Below are 17,477 nucleotides of genomic sequence, written 5' to 3' on the forward strand. Positions count from 1 at the left end.
GCTAAGTCAGGATGCCATACAACTGTTAATAACAGATCTACGTCATGATTCTATGTTCCTAGCATACATGCAGTGAGTACCATGCGAGCGCATGCGCCTTAAGAAGTCCGACCGTCAGTGGAGTTGTCAGTATACGCAACAAGTTATGACGAAAATATGTCATTAAATTGTTTATAATATGACATAATATGATAACTAGATAGATATACATGCGTTGTCGTGGTTTCAAAGTGTATTTAAAGTAGGTCTGGCTGCAGCTGGATGCCATACAACTGTTAATAACCAAGTGTATTACGTCATGATTCTATGTTGCTGATTAAATAAAATCATATGGTAATGACAGCGTATGCATGTCTGAGCTAAGCGTACGACTATCTGACAACGTATGCTGATCTGACAGAACACCGTGAGTTTGTGTTAAGCGTATGACGGTCTGACCTGACAGAACACCCGTTCTTTGTTCTAGTAATGCTCTGTGTACACTGCATCATTATTTTATTTAATTATGTATGTTGATATTTAAATTAACAAATAACTAAAACACAAGAACGAAAGAGCACGTAGAGCATGCACATTGCTCTTTGTTTTTGTTCAAAGTGGCAGCTGTAATGTCTGCCATGGTGTCAGACTACCTGGCTTCATGTACTGGGATAGAGAGTGAAAACAGTCACGATGAGCGCCTTCTGTTTAGTTACTTCTTGCTTGTTGCTCCTTGGTCAGTGTTCATAGTTGAGTGTTATTTACCGTCAGGGCATTGCCTCAATTGCTATGTTTAATGGTGCAACAGTGGTGGATTCTTTTATGAGCAATATGGGCAAATTCCCAGGGTGTTATGTTTTTAGGGATGGCACGAGACCATCACACATTGTAACACAGAAATGGAATATTTAATATTGGTAAAATGTATTAAGTATTTAATATCTAGGTGTTTTTATGGGAATATGGATCTTTCAGATTATTCTGAGAAGCAATTTCGATCATATTTTACATTTTATTGTGTCATGTAGCACGGCCGCTGGTCTTGGTCTTGACTCTGTCTCGACTTCCCTCGGTCTTGGTCTTGATTTGGACTCGGACCCTAAAGGTCTTGGTCTTGTCTCGGTCTCGATACACTCTGGTCTTGGTCTTGTCTTGGTCTCGGGTTAGGTGGTCTTGAACACAACACTGCGGAGTGCTGCCAAAGTATTGTTTGGTATGCTGGCAAATGATGAGAAGCTGCAATCTGAGACCCTGAAGCTTGGATCTACTCGGGAGGCAAGTTTCTGAGAGCGACCCGTTACTACCACTCCAAAAGGGGAGTTACGAGATTTGGCAGATAGATGACTCTAAATGAATGGCTTTCTGCTGCGTACCATGCTCTAAATTTGCGTTTTATTGATGGTTTCGTCTTTTTCCGCGAAGACAGGCAACTTTTTAGATCAAATTTTTTTCTTGCGTCTCTCACGCTGGAGATGTGAGACACCCAGACAGGCAGGAGACGGTGAAGGACACCATTCAGCTGAACGGCTCTGTAATCAAACTGCACTTTCTAGCAGCTAAACTGCAACTCTACCTTACAGTTGCAGTTTTATTTATTTATTTTTAAAACATTAAAACTTGTCTTTATTTATTCCCCTCCACTTCCAAATGATTAAAAATAGTTTTAAACTGCACACACAGTTCAGATTAATAAAAAGCAAAGCCATTAAGAGATATAAAAACACACAGGAAGCCAGTGTAAAGAATATAAAACGGGGATAATGTTGGAAGCTGTTACTAATGAAGTTTTTTTAAAAAAGCTAATAAAGCTATCACAGTTCAGTTGCACCGAACCAATATTAATATCTGAATCGGTCTCTCTCCATATTGAAAAAATAAAATAAAATAAAATAATTCAGATTGCTTATGGTGATAATGTACCCATTCATAAGGACAGATCTATTTAGTCCAATTCTGTCTTCTGCTCTGAGCAATATCATGCTTTAATTATATATTTTGCATTATTTTTAGAATACCTAATTATACTTTCTGAACTAGTGAAAGGTTTGTTTCTGAATAAACCTGCTTTCTGAAAGGTTTGTTGCAGTTTGATTTTTACATGTTTGACCCAGGTAGTCGACCTGTTTTTGTTAGTTTCTTTATTTTACATTGGCTGTAATACTCCCAATTACACTGACTGAACTAATTAAAGTTCTGTGGTTTTCACATGTTTGACCAACCTTGTGAAGCTACTGGTGTTTTTAAGTGTGCTGTACTGGTGCAGAGTTATTGAATAAATTTATAATTCAGTACATTTTTGTCTGCGTTGGGAGGGAAGGGGGACTAAGTCAGGTCAGCACTGTTTTTCTGTATCGGATCAGTATCGGCCAATCCTATGCCTCTGATATCTGTATGGAAGTGAGTAAAGAGGATTGGTGCAAACTTACTGCAATATTTGCTACATTTTCAGCTTGTGCTGTTCCCTTTCACATTTTACTGCGTCAAACAAACTAAACCCTTCGAAAAACCTTTTTACCTCCTCGCCTCTGGGGGCACTGCACCAAGAATCAGTGAAGAAATGACACAAAAACATTTGAAGAAACGTAAGTTCTATTTAAAAAATAATGGAGTGGCATCAGATTTTAGCGGTTCTAGGTTTTCTCTTTTGACTTTGGCAAAAGCCCACAAACCATACTTGGAACCATTTTGGTTGTTGTGCGGTTAGCTGCAAAAAGTTCTAGCTCTCTGAATACGTTTGCTATCCCCTCAGTGATGATGTTACTTGATTTGACACAAAACTATAAAGTTTTCAATCAACTCTGTCCACTTTGAAGTTGGGCTGCCAGTCGCTGCCAAGAATAACCTGAAATTAAAGCAGCAAGTGAGAAAGTGTTTCCTCGGCTTGTAGCAAAGCAATTCCTTTCACAGTTGTGCTCTGCCAACTGAAGCTGGCAGTAAAAATACAATAAATTAAGCCATAGAAGAAGCAGTGGGAAGAAGAAAAGCTGAACATGGCACTCTGAGGGCTTATAATGTATGTCATTTTCTGGCCCCGTGTGGTCGAATGTCCTCCCATATAGATGACTTTCACATTCTGTTTCATCCGCTGAAACACTTTGAAAGGGTTTTTGAGCTTGTAAGTAGTGTTTTATGCGTTTCCATCCCAGATTTTCTTGTTATTTTTAAGTAACTCTCTGACACTTTGAAATAAAGTGTTATTTAATGGAAACTGTGCAGAAACGTTGACAGTTGAAGCAATGAGAGAAATCTTAATGAAACTTCTGTAGCCTCTTAAGAGCCTGATGGATGTAGCGTTTGGTTAAAAATTTACTTTCTGTCTTATAAACGGAACAAATTTGGCAATAATGTTGGACTGGGAAAGTTATGACCCATGTTCATTCTGATGATTAATATTTTTGGAGGGCAATTTTATTTAGAGACATCATAATCCATTTTTATTTATGGTTTTAGTTTTGTGGTTTTTATTTTAATCCTTTCTGATTGTTGTTTTTAGTTTAGGTATTTAAAATGTCTTCCATTTCCAGTTGGTGTGTTTTGTACCAAACTAAGGTTTTTTAATCTTTAAGAGGTCAAAGTCTCATTAAGCCAAAATCATCATATTAGTTTAAAAAGGAATGAAAATGACAATATTATCATTTATTGCAATAATTTCTGGGACAATTTATTGTCTAGCGAAATTTGTCTTTATCCACTTGTTCCAAATTTGATCAAATGCCTCTCTGTGGATGATTGTTTGGATATTGAGTGTTAAGGTTAACTTTTCCATCTTGAATATTTAAAGTATCCAACCAACAATCCACAGTAAAAGGGATTGTGTTGAGCCATTTCACTGAAAGGGCCTTCAGTAGTTATCTGTAAGTTATGTCAAAAAAAAAAAGTTCAATGATAATGTAATTCCAAAAACCAAGTTTGTGTTTTTACAAATGTCTCTAGCAAATTAAGTATACCACTTGGTTCAGTAAAAAAACATTTATTGTGAAGGCAACATCCTCTGGCACCATTTTAAGCAGGCTCTGCTCTACTAAAAAGATACAAGTTATGATATAAAATGTTAGCCAAAATAAAAGAAAATAAGGAACTGATCCAGAATGTGAAGTTTTTAAAGAAATTATGTGTCAAAGTATTTATGTATGGAAGTCAGCCCTGTTTTCAGACACAGAATTTAAATATTCAAACTTCAAGTATTTGAAGAACTGGCATTTAATTCTTAGTTTTCAGTCGCCAGAGGAAGACAACAGGAAAAGTAAAGAAAAAAATCAATTTTATTATTAAATACAAAAAACTGCACGCCAGTATCTCGCTGAAATATAATCTGGACTCGCTTCTGTATTGAAACAGCAAGACTCTATTCTTAAGGACACGCCCATGGTAGATGTGTCGCCTCATTGCAACTGGAGTGTTTGGATGTTACACATCAGCTCAGTATTCACAGACAGGAACTTCATGCTTTACTTCCATTTTATTTTCAACCAAGAGCCTCGTCTGTGAAGAAGAGTATAATGTGGCTTCCAGAGACTGCTGGGGCTGTTTGATGTGTTCGCTACTCCCCATCACATTTGGTCGCTCATCTGTATTCATTTTTATCATTTTCTTTTTTTCCTTTTTACCATTTTCCCTCACTAATGCATCCCTGAAAGTGCTCCTTCAGAACTCCAGTTCTTTGTTGAACCAATACTGTTTTAATGCCATATGGGCTGTATAGTCTTTAGAGGATATATGAAGCTATATTAAAATCAGACTTTAGCCTGTTTTAAAGACTTCATAATGGTAAATGTTTTACATGACAAAGTATTTTGCAAATGCATTCATTCCTGCTGTTTTAAGTTTTGTGACCTTACATTTATTTGACCTATTTACAGAATTCTGCAGCACATGTTAAGACTGTCAAAGTCAAGCTAGCATAAGTGACTCATTTCCCTCTCCCTCATTTTTTTTTTTTATTAAAACTTTTTCCTGTCCTTATGTAGCCATCATAGTGTTTACTATTAGTAGCAAAGCACTGAGTCCCTTTGTCTTCTGCGGAAAACCCACCCTACTCACTAATTTTCTCATAAAGCATTTCTAAGAATATTTGAAAGAATATATAAAGATGACGTATGATTTTACATGAGTTTCACAATTACCATTTTGTGTTGGTCTGTTCCTACTGACATGTAGCTGTAATGTGACAAAATTTTCTAGTAAGTGTGTATAATGGCACATAAATTCCACTGCTCTTTACCGCTGGTTGCAGACTTTCCAAAGTTGTGGTTGTTTCTCCAGTCATTTGTGCTAAGATATTTTTGAAGCTTTCAGGGTCAATTGCATTGCAGCATAAAATATTGGAATACAAAATCAGGTTTTCTCATTATTCATCGGTTCACACCCTGACTCTCAAACTGTTTGATTTTGCCTCAAAACCAAACAGGTGGTTGCTGCCTCCTCGCAGGTTTGAAAAAATCAAAATGTGTAAAACATTTGTATTGCGCTCCTGCATGACGGATTATAGGCTTTTTTCTATTTTGTTTGATTGCATTTAATTAAAACATGTTTGAAATTAACTGCAGGCAAAAGCACACTAACTATTCAGAGCTGCTTTTTCAAACGATTGAATCCTTCCATCTGTTGCCACATCCATCTAGCCATCCACTCATTTTTTTTCTTCCTGCTCAGTCATGTACACGGTCGGAGGTGGGATTTGTTTGTTCCTTCGCTTCAGTGTTAAATTGAGAAGAAGCAGAGCGTGTCATGCGGAGGTCACACAAAACTCTAATTAATAAATGTCTTGTGGACCTGGAGGAGGTTTCCCCCGCCCCCAAAGGAGTATTGTTTATGAATGGATAGAGAGAGAGTCTTCTGTGGGTCTACATGCAAAGAAATGAATCACATTTTGTGAACCATCAGTTCCTATCCCATCTATGAAATATTTTTGGTTTTACAAATGCTTTTAATAAGTTTGAATGGATTTGGTCATATTGACCATGACAATAGTTGATTTCGATGTCAAATTTAGATTTGGATGCCCTATACATAGTTTAAACATTTAGCATACTAAGATGATCAAATCTACTTCAGCACAAAGAGTCTGCAGAGTGTATCATGATTAGCTTGTTGCTGCACCATTTGAGTAATTTTTCAGCCAATTTTATTGCGGTGGTGCAGAACATGTGGCATAGTTGCAAAGTTGTTCTCCCTGTGAATGCTTGGTTTCTCTCCAGCTTCCTCCCACAATCCAAAAACATGCCTGTTAGGTTAATTGGTCTGTATAAATTCTCCTTAGGTGTGAGTGTGTGTGCATGGTTGTTTGTCCTGTCCGTCTCTGCGATGGACTGGCGACCTGTCCAAGGTGTACCCCGTCTCTCGCCCGTTGACAGCTGGATAGGTGCCAGCACCCCTGCTGACTCCAGTGGGATAAGAGTGTAAGAAAATGGATGGATGGATGGAAATGCCTCAACAACTGTCAAATGCGTAGGAAGGCAAGTCACTGAGCATTGACACAAGGGAGAAGCACAATAGTGTTACAGGACTAACACTACTGACTCGATTTACTCTTGATTAGGGGTCACCAAACAAATCAAACACTCACACAGCCACAGATGCAACATGAGGCTTCAGCAAATTTGTAGACCCCTGATATAGAGTATTATCAAATCCTCTTTCTACAGACCCTTGTAGCTTTGAGACCAGAAATAAATTGTATCTGCTTTAGATGAAAGCTTTTTTTAAAAAAGTCTAATGAAATACTGCAAGATCACATTAGAAATGCTTTTTTTTTTTTTTTTTTTAATAGAAAAGAGATAAACATTCTGGTGTATCTTATGGATTTAGCAGCATGGCTTTATTCATTTACTTATTTTTGCTACAGCATCATTCCTTTCCTGGATTACATGGATTTAGGTGTACACTTAAGAGACTGCAGAATGCTTTGCACTGGATGAATCACAGAAAGCATGTGGCATGCTATGCTGTGTAATTATCTAAAATGCTGCTAAATGAGCATCACTGTTCATTCAAAATAATTTTTTTTGGCCACCTGGCACTATACACAAAATACCAGAACCAATACTGTTACTTAATGTAATGATAGCTGACTTTAAAAAGGACTAAAATAGTCTTGAGAGATGATGGCAAACGGGAACTAAAAAAACATGAAGGTGACACATCAGGTGAGACCAAGTCTGAGAGTCCTTTAGAAATTAAAATACTCAGGGTGGATGAAATAGACAATTAAATAGTGAGAGAAACATTTTTTTTCCAATAAGAGAGAGCCTTGAAGTAGCATTTCATGTTATTAAAATAGAACACACTCACAGTGTGGGTCTGCCCAAGCTAGCCTTTTCTCACCTTCACTGTAGATTAATTTACATTTGCCCACTGTTGCAGAAAGCAAAACTTTCTGGATGAAGAGACAGAAACGTGTTCATATCATCTGTTTTGCTCTTAATATGCAAGAGTCATATTGTCTCAAGTGCTTTTTGAAGCTCATTTAGTAAAGTAGGTCTTTGTGTTGAGCACTAATCAACTTGATTCATGTGTCTCTGTTCTCGTGATCCAAATATCACTGTTTTCACATAAAGGCTGGGATTAGATGAGCTACCATCCTCTGCTGGCAAAACAGCCCAACTATTGGAATGAAAAAGCTCTTTAGCTCTACAGGCTTACAGATATAACTTAGAGAAATCCAGAAGCCCCTTCCTGCTTGTACTATAGAGTTGTAAATGAGTTATTCAGTTTGCATTAACTCTTTACTTTCTGAGGAATAAATAACACTAGCTTAGTTCAAAGGAAATCTGCTAATTCATCTTCTCATAGAAATATTTTACCACACACTTCAAACCACAGAGATGAACACTCTCCTGCCACCTTATGAGGTAGTGAATTTTTTTTCATGCCAACTAAGTAGTCAATCACATGGCAGCAATGTGATGCATTTCGACCATCTTTACTTGACACCAATGTCAGGAAGCGTCCAGTTTTATCGGATGTTGTTTGGGGAAAAGTTCCACATTTAAATGAAATGGCAGACGCCTTGAGTCAGTTGTAGTCGTCATGCCAGGCCACTATATGGCACTGTGATCTAGGTATGTCATTGAAACCCACATGTGCTTTTGACCCTTAGCTTCCACCTTATTACCTTCCACCTCCTTTAGAAAACAGTAATCTACCTCCAATGAACCAGGTGCTCATGTAACACATTCCTTATCAGAAGTTGTTAAGCTGGACAAGTTAAGTAGTACGACAGGGCAATTCTACCCGCCATTGTTTTTGTTATCTGCCTGAACACACCTCCGCTGGTCGGTAGTCCCTAAAAGGTTTCACTGTAAGACCAAGAATCAAAAACTGCTGATGTGAGAGACTTCAACCATTGGAGACGTGTAAACCAGTGGCTGGTTACGGTTTCACTATAAAGCAGCTCTGTGTAAACAGAGCCTTAGACGCAAAAACAACAAGGAGAGATGGACTTCTCAAGCAGGACACTTGTTTGGAGTGATTTTTGAATTTTCTACCTATTGAAGGACAGCATCACAAGATAAAAGTAATAATAAAGGTTTATTGCACATTTTGATCATGGAGTTTCAAAATGTCCAATTACTGTGGACTGTAGAGACAAGAAAGGGTCGACATGAGTCGGAGTCTAGTTCAGTAAGTGATATGGAGTATGTCAGGTCAACTGCATAAGATATAAAAAATTGTCAATACTGGAAATAACTTGTATAAATCAGACATTTGCTAAAACATTTAAAGCTGTTAAATATGTTTGTTACATCCATATTTTGATTTGTAAGGATTAGCTGTCAAAAGCATTTGGTCAACTTTCTTCATACATCTTGTACTAAATTCTTGTTTTGCTGCAGAAATCATTGACCACACTTGCACTTAACATTCTCTGTAAAGCTTGCTCTTATTTTCTGAAATTGACTCCCATTGCTCAGATGGAACCTCCTGCTCAGCTTGGTGTTCGCTGATTACAAAATTGATTATGCTGCACCCAGATGATTGCTCTCAAGTCTTGTAAGACCAGAGAACCCCGTTGTGCTTGGAAGAGAGGCGTTAATGGCGGCTGCATTGATTTTGTGGCTTTATGCTTTTTGTCTCCTAGTCCTTTTTTTTTTTTTTTTTTAATTCTGTATGTGTTCTAGCAAGGCACGCATTAGAAAATATCATGCTGATGATTGGGTTGACATTTTCAAAACACTGAGAGAATGCTTCAGAAATACGTTTGGCATATTTATGAACCGGTGAGGATGTCTTTCAGTTGTATTTTATTTATTTAAAAATGTCAATTGCTAGCTTTGGTTGGTGTTGATTTAAAATGCTGTGGACACACTTAAAATTCATCCTATGCAGAAATCAAGACAAAGTACAATCTGCAGGTAGCCACTTGCTGTCTTTTGGGGCCAAGTACAAAATAACAAGATGAAAACCTTCTGTTGTGTGAAATCTTTGCTTACTGATTGGTATAGATCCACTCTGGTTCTGATAGCGGGACATGAATTCAGTCCGCCCACTCTATTTCTTCCTAAGGTTCCACTTCAAATGTGCAACTCTTATTGCAGTAGCGAGTCCGCGATAACAAGGTGTGCCTGATTTATTGAAGCAGTCGAAAAGTGTGTGTGTGTGTTTCAATTTGAGCGAACCTCATTTTGTCTGTTTCTCTCATGGGGTCCGGCCTATTCGCCTTCCAGCAGAGTCACGTACTTCTGTTTTATCAAAAACCCCAGGCGTCACAAATCAACACTGAGGGAGACCATTAGCATTATCACAGAGAAGAGAAAATGGAAAGAAAGGAAACCAAGGACACAGAAATACCTTGAGTCTATTGCCTTGAGTGGTCTTCATGTTGTTCTGTGGAAACTCTCCAACCGTTGCTGCTGAACACAGCTGGGAGTTCTTCCGCTTATTTTCTTTTGGTATCAGATTTCACTAACATTTAGTAGTAGGTAGTTTCTGATAGTTGTTGCTATTTTTATTGCTAAAACACCTCCTGAAAGGTAATGATTTTTCATTGTACATTTCAGAGTTTCAGTTCTTAAACCCCATTATATGAGTTTTGCAGCCTCCTACCAAATGCTAAAATAAGCATTTAAAATATTTGCATATTTCCATCGATAGAATGAAGGTTTCATTAATCTTTAAAAAGTAGATTTGCTAGGGAGTAATTCTGCTCAGTTCCAAATCTCCAGTCTCAAATTTCAGTTCTTAAAATGAAGGTGTATGTAGGGATTAGGAGGTCAGGATAGTTATTAACACAAGAGTCAGAGCAAATGTATGAGAGCAGTAACTTGGGCCCTTAAGAGCCCTAACAAAAAGGAAGGAAGGTCAAAAAACTGGCATAAAGTTGAGCTGGAGCTGGCTGAATCAAAACAATGGACTGGTATTTGAAGTCTAAAACTCTGGCAAAGACTACCTGAGTGTTGATCCTTAATTACCTTTTGTAGCTAACAGGGCAAAAGCTAAAACATTGTTTTGAAGTATTTGGCTATAAGAGAGATAAAAAGAGAAAGGCAAGCTAGCATCCTGAAGCTAGCTGTGCTTGGGTAAGATAATTTACATAACGGAGTGAAAATGTCACTCAAGGTAACATTAGCTTAGTACATGCTAGCTAATTACGGACGCTCATCATAGCTGGCATGGTTTCCATACCGCTCAACTATCCAGTTCTACTGTGGGTACAAATTCAATCATTAAAATGCTCTTCAGTCAACAATCTTTCCAGACCCCTCAGGTCTTCTGGTTCTGCTCTGCATCCCCAGAACCAAAACCAAACGAGGAGAAGCAACATTCAGCTTCTATGCGCCACAAATCTGGAACAAGCTTCCAGAAAACTGTAAAACAGCTGAAACACTGAGATCCTTTAAATCTCGACTAAAAACCCACCTGTTTAGAGTTGGATTTGAAACGTAATCAATCACGAATTTAACGATGGCACTTGACTTAATGTAATGTTTGATTGTTGATTCTATGTTACATGACTCTGTGTTTTTGTGTTTGATATAAAGCACTTTGAAATGCCTTGCTGCTGAAATGTGCTACAGAAATAAAATTTGATTGATTGATTGATTGCCTGTACTGAAGCTGAGCGTTGGCACAGAAACAAGTCAGAACCTGTGGAAACCTACCCTGCTGAATGTAGCAAAGATGCTGTAAAATTGGCTGAAAAAACAAAAGCTGGATAGCGCTGATGTAAAAGAATCTATTTGAGAATAAAATATTCCTTTGTTGCTCACTTTGAAAATATGAGTTTATCAGTCGGAAATTAAAAGGCATATAGGAATACAACACAGTAGCAATAACCTATAGTTAAAAAAAATACTAATTGCAAAATTTAGCATTACATACATAAAGGATATTAACTCTTCTATGAGACATGCTGTCCACTGTTTTGCTATACAGGGAAGTAACTTTTAAATAAGATTTTTTTCCTAAATGCTGTTGAATTACCTTCTGTTCATTTGGCAATGAACAACTTGACATTCTTTTACTTGTAAACTGTATTTTCCTGGAGGAAAGTGGATTCTGTGCTGCTCTTTATACACTTGGTCAGCTTTCTGAAGTATCTGCATCACTGCTGGTGGAGAAACACTCTGACCTGCTTATTGTCATTCCTGAGCAACATCTGCCCTGGTGGCAACCTTATCCCATATTTGGATCCTATTTAGGAGTCAAGTATGGCACTTGCTTCACTGTGACTGGAACTCGTCCCTCCAATGTCTTGATGATTCAGTAAATGGCTGATCTTGTGTCTGTTTAATTAATGACTTGTGTTTTCTGGGAGCTTCACAAGCACTACTATCTCTAAAACATTTCTGTTCTTTTCATTGAATCAGGAGGATGTCCTGCCATTTTTAAAAAAATACATTTTTGCTATTGATAAAATCAATTAAATTAATTGCATTTTGTCCAATCACTTCACATAGGAGCCTGTTCTCAATAGAACTTCTCAAAGTTAAAGCAAAAGTAATCTTTCAGTGTCTCTCAAAGCTTATAGCTGTAACAATAGATGATTGTTGATGCCAGTAAACAAGGCGTCAGATATAATCTTTTATTTATTCTCCCAGAGCTGAATGACTTTACACTCGTCTGCTTCAGAATGCATTTGTCATAGATGTGCTGTTGAATACTAATCACAGGAAGTAAGAGAGAGCTTATTACAAACCTTACCTGGAAAATGTCAGCGCACCTAAATATAATAGAAGCAGCTACATTCTCATTTCGTTTCAAGAGCAAGGATTAAGCTCAATACTCTTAGTAATACATTTATATATGAAAAGCTTTACCCATAGACATCAATATATGCATGAGCAGAACAGTATTATCATTTATGAGAGCAGGAACTCCCAATGTTTGGCCAGCAGTAAGAACTTAAAAATAAAAGTTGAAAATAGATGTTGGAACAATTGCTCAGGTTGCCTGGAGAGACCGTCCCATTCAGGTTTAATGAGTGAAATGGGATCGTGTGGTAGCTGCAAAGGAGATGGAACAAAGGTTCTTGGGTAGAAAAGAAATGGAAAATAGAAATGTTGGTTGCAGAGAAATGCTTTGTAGATATTTGTTGTTTTATTTGTCCAGTGAAATGTTCATGTCTGTATAAAAAGACACTAAACCATTGGTTCTTACTGAACTTAGCTAGTTCAATAAAGGTTAAAAAACATTTAAATTCATGTTACTGTTGGTTCTGTAAAATTTGATGTCTTTTCTCTTTCTGCCCTCTCAGATCTTAAGTCGCCCAAGTCGGTTTGTTGTTCTCCGTGGGGTTAAGTGATGTCGCGTGATTGACATTTAAATGGGACATTTTCTACTCACTGTCATTTGGAAAGTGCAGAAACATTGCAGTGATCTTTCAACTCCATTTCTTACAGCCTCTCACATGTGAGACATTTCATTTAGAGTCCCTCTTTACACCACATCTTTCATCTACATCTTTTACTAAAAAGGAATTTTTAGTTTCCTTTTTTAAAAGGTTTTGTAGGAAACTGTATGGCTATTAGTTTGGTGTGGATTTTTAGGTTGAACATTTCTCTTCTATTGCAACTACAAAAGCTGAAAAAAGCTCTTATCCACTGAACATCCCCTGGAGTTCAGTTAAACCTATTATTGAGAAATAAAAGGAATATGGCCCATGTGTAAAAGCATTTGAAAAATAAGCCATGAGTGTAGCACAGTTATGTTGATACTCATTATGACTGGGGTTTATGATTGTAAAAAATGAAAAAATAAAATATCTGGTGGTTTCACTACTTAAATTCCTAATAGTGACAGTGGATGACTCAAATATGTTTTCAAAGCAGAAGTCATGATTTATTACAATTAGAAAACATAAATTTGCAAACCAGCAAATAAAACCAGCATACAAAAACCAAAACCTTATTTTTAACGTGGACACAAAGCTTATAGTTGTGTGTTTAAAACAGAATATTTTGTTTAAAGTCTTTACTTCATCTTATATTATTACAATAAAAACTGTCATGGTTTTTCCAACTTGTAAAATGGAAGCCCAGACAGGTTCATGAGAAAGAGGCTGGAAATGGAAGTGCCTTATTTTATAGCCGATTATTGCAAGAATTTGACTGGTGCCCACTTTTGACAGTTTGACAAAAATCAGAAAAGAATGAAATGAGATTTCAATTCCCAGTATTGCACTAAAGCACATACAATCAAGTTAGACATTGGTATACAAAACCTAATGCCAGAGGCTGTGAAGTTACATAATGTTTTAGCGCTTGGTTGGTTGAACAATAACCTCAAATTGCTTTTGATTGGCAGCTTCTGTCTTGTATTTCCCCTGCTGTTGGATTGTGTAAGAAAGCTGGTGTCAAAGGAGCAGTATGAGGTTTTGTTCATGTAAAAATCCATGTTAGGCAGAAAGTAGATCCTTTACCCCAGTGTAAAATTACTGGGGTTTTTACACTTACATTATTTTTTACCTTCTTCTTGTCTAAGTGTACAAAAACCAAACACCATATATTGAACCATCCCATTAAATTTTAAACCATCTTTAAAAAATCCTACAAAAACTTGAGTTCAGCTGTCATATTATACCATGTTCTGTGAATATACTATAATTATTCTGAACAAATTTAGCATTGATAGGCATTAAACTTCATGTCCTATTGGTCTTGTATCATTTAAATAATATTTAATGTTGCCATGTTATTGAGATCCATTTTCATGTTCAAACGAACCAGGTACTTTAAACACTATTGTTCACTATAGAGCACCCTGTACTTAGACATCACTATTTAATGTTCACACAAGAAGAAAGTGGTGATGAAGAAGTTGTGCCACTGATGAGTGAGACTACATGACAAAGATTTATGTGGCAGTTTGTTCAGTGACAAGGACAAAGTAACAGTACCTTGGATACTACACAAACGAGAACTCTACCAAGAGATTTAAAAGTACTCTGAGGCTTTTTAGTCTGCTTCTTTATCTATTTGTGACACATTTTTAATTAAAAAATACAAAAAATAAGCAGCCTGGGCTACATTCAGGTACCTGTTGTAGTTTTGCTCAAAATCTACAACAACTTTACATTTGCAAGTCATTTTAAAACATGGTAGCAATGAACAGAAGTACCTGAATGTCTCACTTTCACTTTCTTGTCCTACTTGTGAGGGATTAACTATGCTAGAGAAAGATAGCTGTGAAAGCGTTACGCAGATGACACCAAACTGGGCCGTGGCTAATCATTTGAGTAAAGCAGTTTATCAAAAACATGAAATAAAATCCTATGCTTGTGATTGCTAAAAATCTGCATTGTCCAACAACTCTAGTGCAGTTAATAAACAATAATTTTCTTCTTTTTTTTCTTGCATACCTTAGGTAATGTTGGCTGCATCCTATTGGTCATTGCTGGCACCCGCAATTGACATGGCAGAGGATTCTGGGAAGTACGGCTCATTCGCCTTCCTGCCCGTGGCTGTGGGATTCACGCTTGGAGCAGCTTTTGTTTACTTTGCTGACCTGGTGTTGCCCATGTTGGTAAGAATCTCGTATTTGTCTGAAAGGATAATGAGAAGGACTATTGTGGTTGGCATGTACTGAAAACACATTTTCCACCAAACTGTAAAAGGACTGTCCATGGATAAATTACCTTATGCTTGGCCATTTTCCCTAGCAGTACACATACTGTGAGAAGTTTCTAGAAATAGTTCAAGGTTTTCTGAGGTGAGTCAAAGTGTTTTTTTTTTTTACAGTACTGAAGTACCTGGAACACTCTTGTGTGGTTCAGATAATTACATAATTGGTTCTGAGAGCTGCTGCTCTTCAATAAATAGAAGCTATGCGAGAAACACTTAAGGCCTAGGTGATATGGTTTTTTTTTTTTTTTTTTAGGGTTTTGATCAACAAGGACTTTTTTGCTGCTTATTTCAGGAAAATGTAGCATTCAGTGCTGAGTTCGAGGTAATAATTTCCAGAGAAATAATGCAGGAGAGAGATGTGTTGGAAGATGGAGAAATTAGAAGTTTCCTCTTAGACTGCCCTGTTTTTGAAAGATAACAGGCATGTTGACTTTTCTGTAATGAGAAAACTCAGCCATACACCTGGATGTCTCAAACTCCAGTCCTTCGGGGACGGTGCCCTTCGGCGTTTGGGCGAGTCTCTCCAAAACACTTTTGTCAAAATAATTAGGTCATTAAAAAAACTGTCGGTCAGGATTGCGTTTTTTTCCGGTCCTGGACCAGAGGCAGGTGTAAAAGTAGCAAAACACAGACTCTGACAGTGCTGCCTTACACAAACACAACAAATGAGTAAATACTGCGATTAAAAATGGCCCGAAGCAAAATGTTAAGGGACTAGGGCTCACATTTTGAAATATAATCGATACTTAACAAATTAATTTTTATCTTATAAACTGAGGCATTTTCTTCCTGAGCTGGCACACAAAACACTTTTTCCTTCTGCTTCATTTCAGCTGCTCACATGAAGGCTGAGAATTAAAGCTGGGATTCATTGTTTCAAGTTAAAAAGACAAAAACAAAGACATTTTAGGGAGTAATTTGACTGTGGGGGGACAGAAAAGGACATTTGGAAGAATGTTAATGAGGCCTTATGTAAGTTGTTGCCACCGGTAGCCAGAAAGCTAATTACCTCTACAAACTTTGCAAAGCATCTTAAAGACTGACTCATTGTTTATGAGGAACGAAGAAAAGCTCAGTAAAGCTTCCCTGTCTACACAGCAAGGTAATAAATCTGCCAGATGGAAGAAGTTAGCATTATCTGTTTAAATATTAGCAACTTGCTGCTAGCCACATTATGGCCTCAACTTCCTGCAGGGACGTACTGACACATGGCTGGAAGATGACGGCTTCATAGAGTATGAGAGGACCAAAATTACAAAATACAGAATAATGAAGTGGTGAGATGATTCACAGCTAATATGTTCAGCAGCTAAGGAGTTTGTGGTTATGACTGAGAAAAAAAACACAAGTAACATAAAAAAAAACGTTATAGATACTACACAGTTCAGTCTCAACACATGATAATTCAAGACGTCAAGAAGTGACTGTCTTTAAAATTTTCTTTCATGTTGAAAACACAGACTGAAGCTAACAAAGGTCAACCAGAAACTTGGTGTAGCAATTAGCCTGCTAGCTTTTAGAAACAATAACTATAAATAGAAACACTGCACATAATTATTGCTAAATATGTTGGCATGAAACAAATCCCTATTTACATTTTAAAAAACTTGTTTTCCAGTTTCCAGTGTATGTATTTATCAAATGGCGTTAATTCAAAATGACAAGAATTTGGTAACTAAAAATTTTGCTTCATGACTGATTGAAGCTAACAAAAGTTGACCAGAAACTAGCTGTACATAGCCTGAACATGTGATTCTAAACTACAGACACTAAGCTGGATTATAGATATTAGCATGAGACAGATACTTATTTATATTATGAAACCTGTTTCAGGTTTGTACTTATCCAGCTACTACTATCGTCATGCTCTTGCTAATTATATGTTCATGTCCGTTTGTGGAACCATTTTTGACCCCCATCATAAGGCAAAGAAAAGTTCAACTTTAACAGTCAATTTTCTACTTTTTTTTTTTTTTTTTTTTTTTTTGGGAAATGTGAAAAAATAAGAAAATGATGATACCTTAAGTTTCTGTTTAAAAATATCCCTTTAAAGGGAATCTGAATTTTTTTGTTTGGTTTAAGCAAGGCAGGACGGTTTCTGTGCTGCTGGATTTTGAGCAGGAGAGAGCAGCTGTTGCCTTAAGCTCCTGCAGTCACACCGGGACAGCAGCAGTGACACAGATTGCATATGAGGGAGCAGAGCATGCCTGCTTGGACAACACGACACACGCACTCGAGCAAACATGACATAAACATGGAGTCCAGCAAGAACAATGGAGACTCAGAGCAGAAGCTGACAACTTTTCTGTCACGTTCAGATCAGATTCTTTTTTGGTTTCTTCCTGTTCTGCACCTCTGTATACTTTAATTTCATGTTTTGTTCTTAACACTAATACTGAACTGTGGGACCTTATAAAGACCCCGATCAACTTAATT

General features: G+C 37.1%; 1 protein-coding gene across 2 annotated transcripts in view; it reads left to right on the forward strand.

Moving 5' to 3' along the window:
• Positions 1-17,477, forward strand: part of slc39a11 (solute carrier family 39, member 11) — a 143,704-nt gene that overhangs the window by 13,581 nt on the left and 112,646 nt on the right. For both annotated transcript variants that reach the window (XM_088000921.1, XM_088000922.1), the window contains exon 4: positions 14,782-14,940. In XM_088000921.1, the coding sequence (XP_087857047.1) occupies positions 14,782-14,940 (159 nt within the window). The remainder of the gene's footprint in view (positions 1-14,781; positions 14,941-17,477) is intronic.

The sequence above is a fragment of the Poecilia mexicana genome, unplaced genomic scaffold (genome assembly GCF_051168715.1).
Source record: "Poecilia mexicana isolate PSO_F unplaced genomic scaffold, ASM5116871v1 scaffold_19, whole genome shotgun sequence".
In the NCBI taxonomy this organism is placed as follows: Eukaryota; Metazoa; Chordata; class Actinopteri; order Cyprinodontiformes; family Poeciliidae; genus Poecilia; species Poecilia mexicana.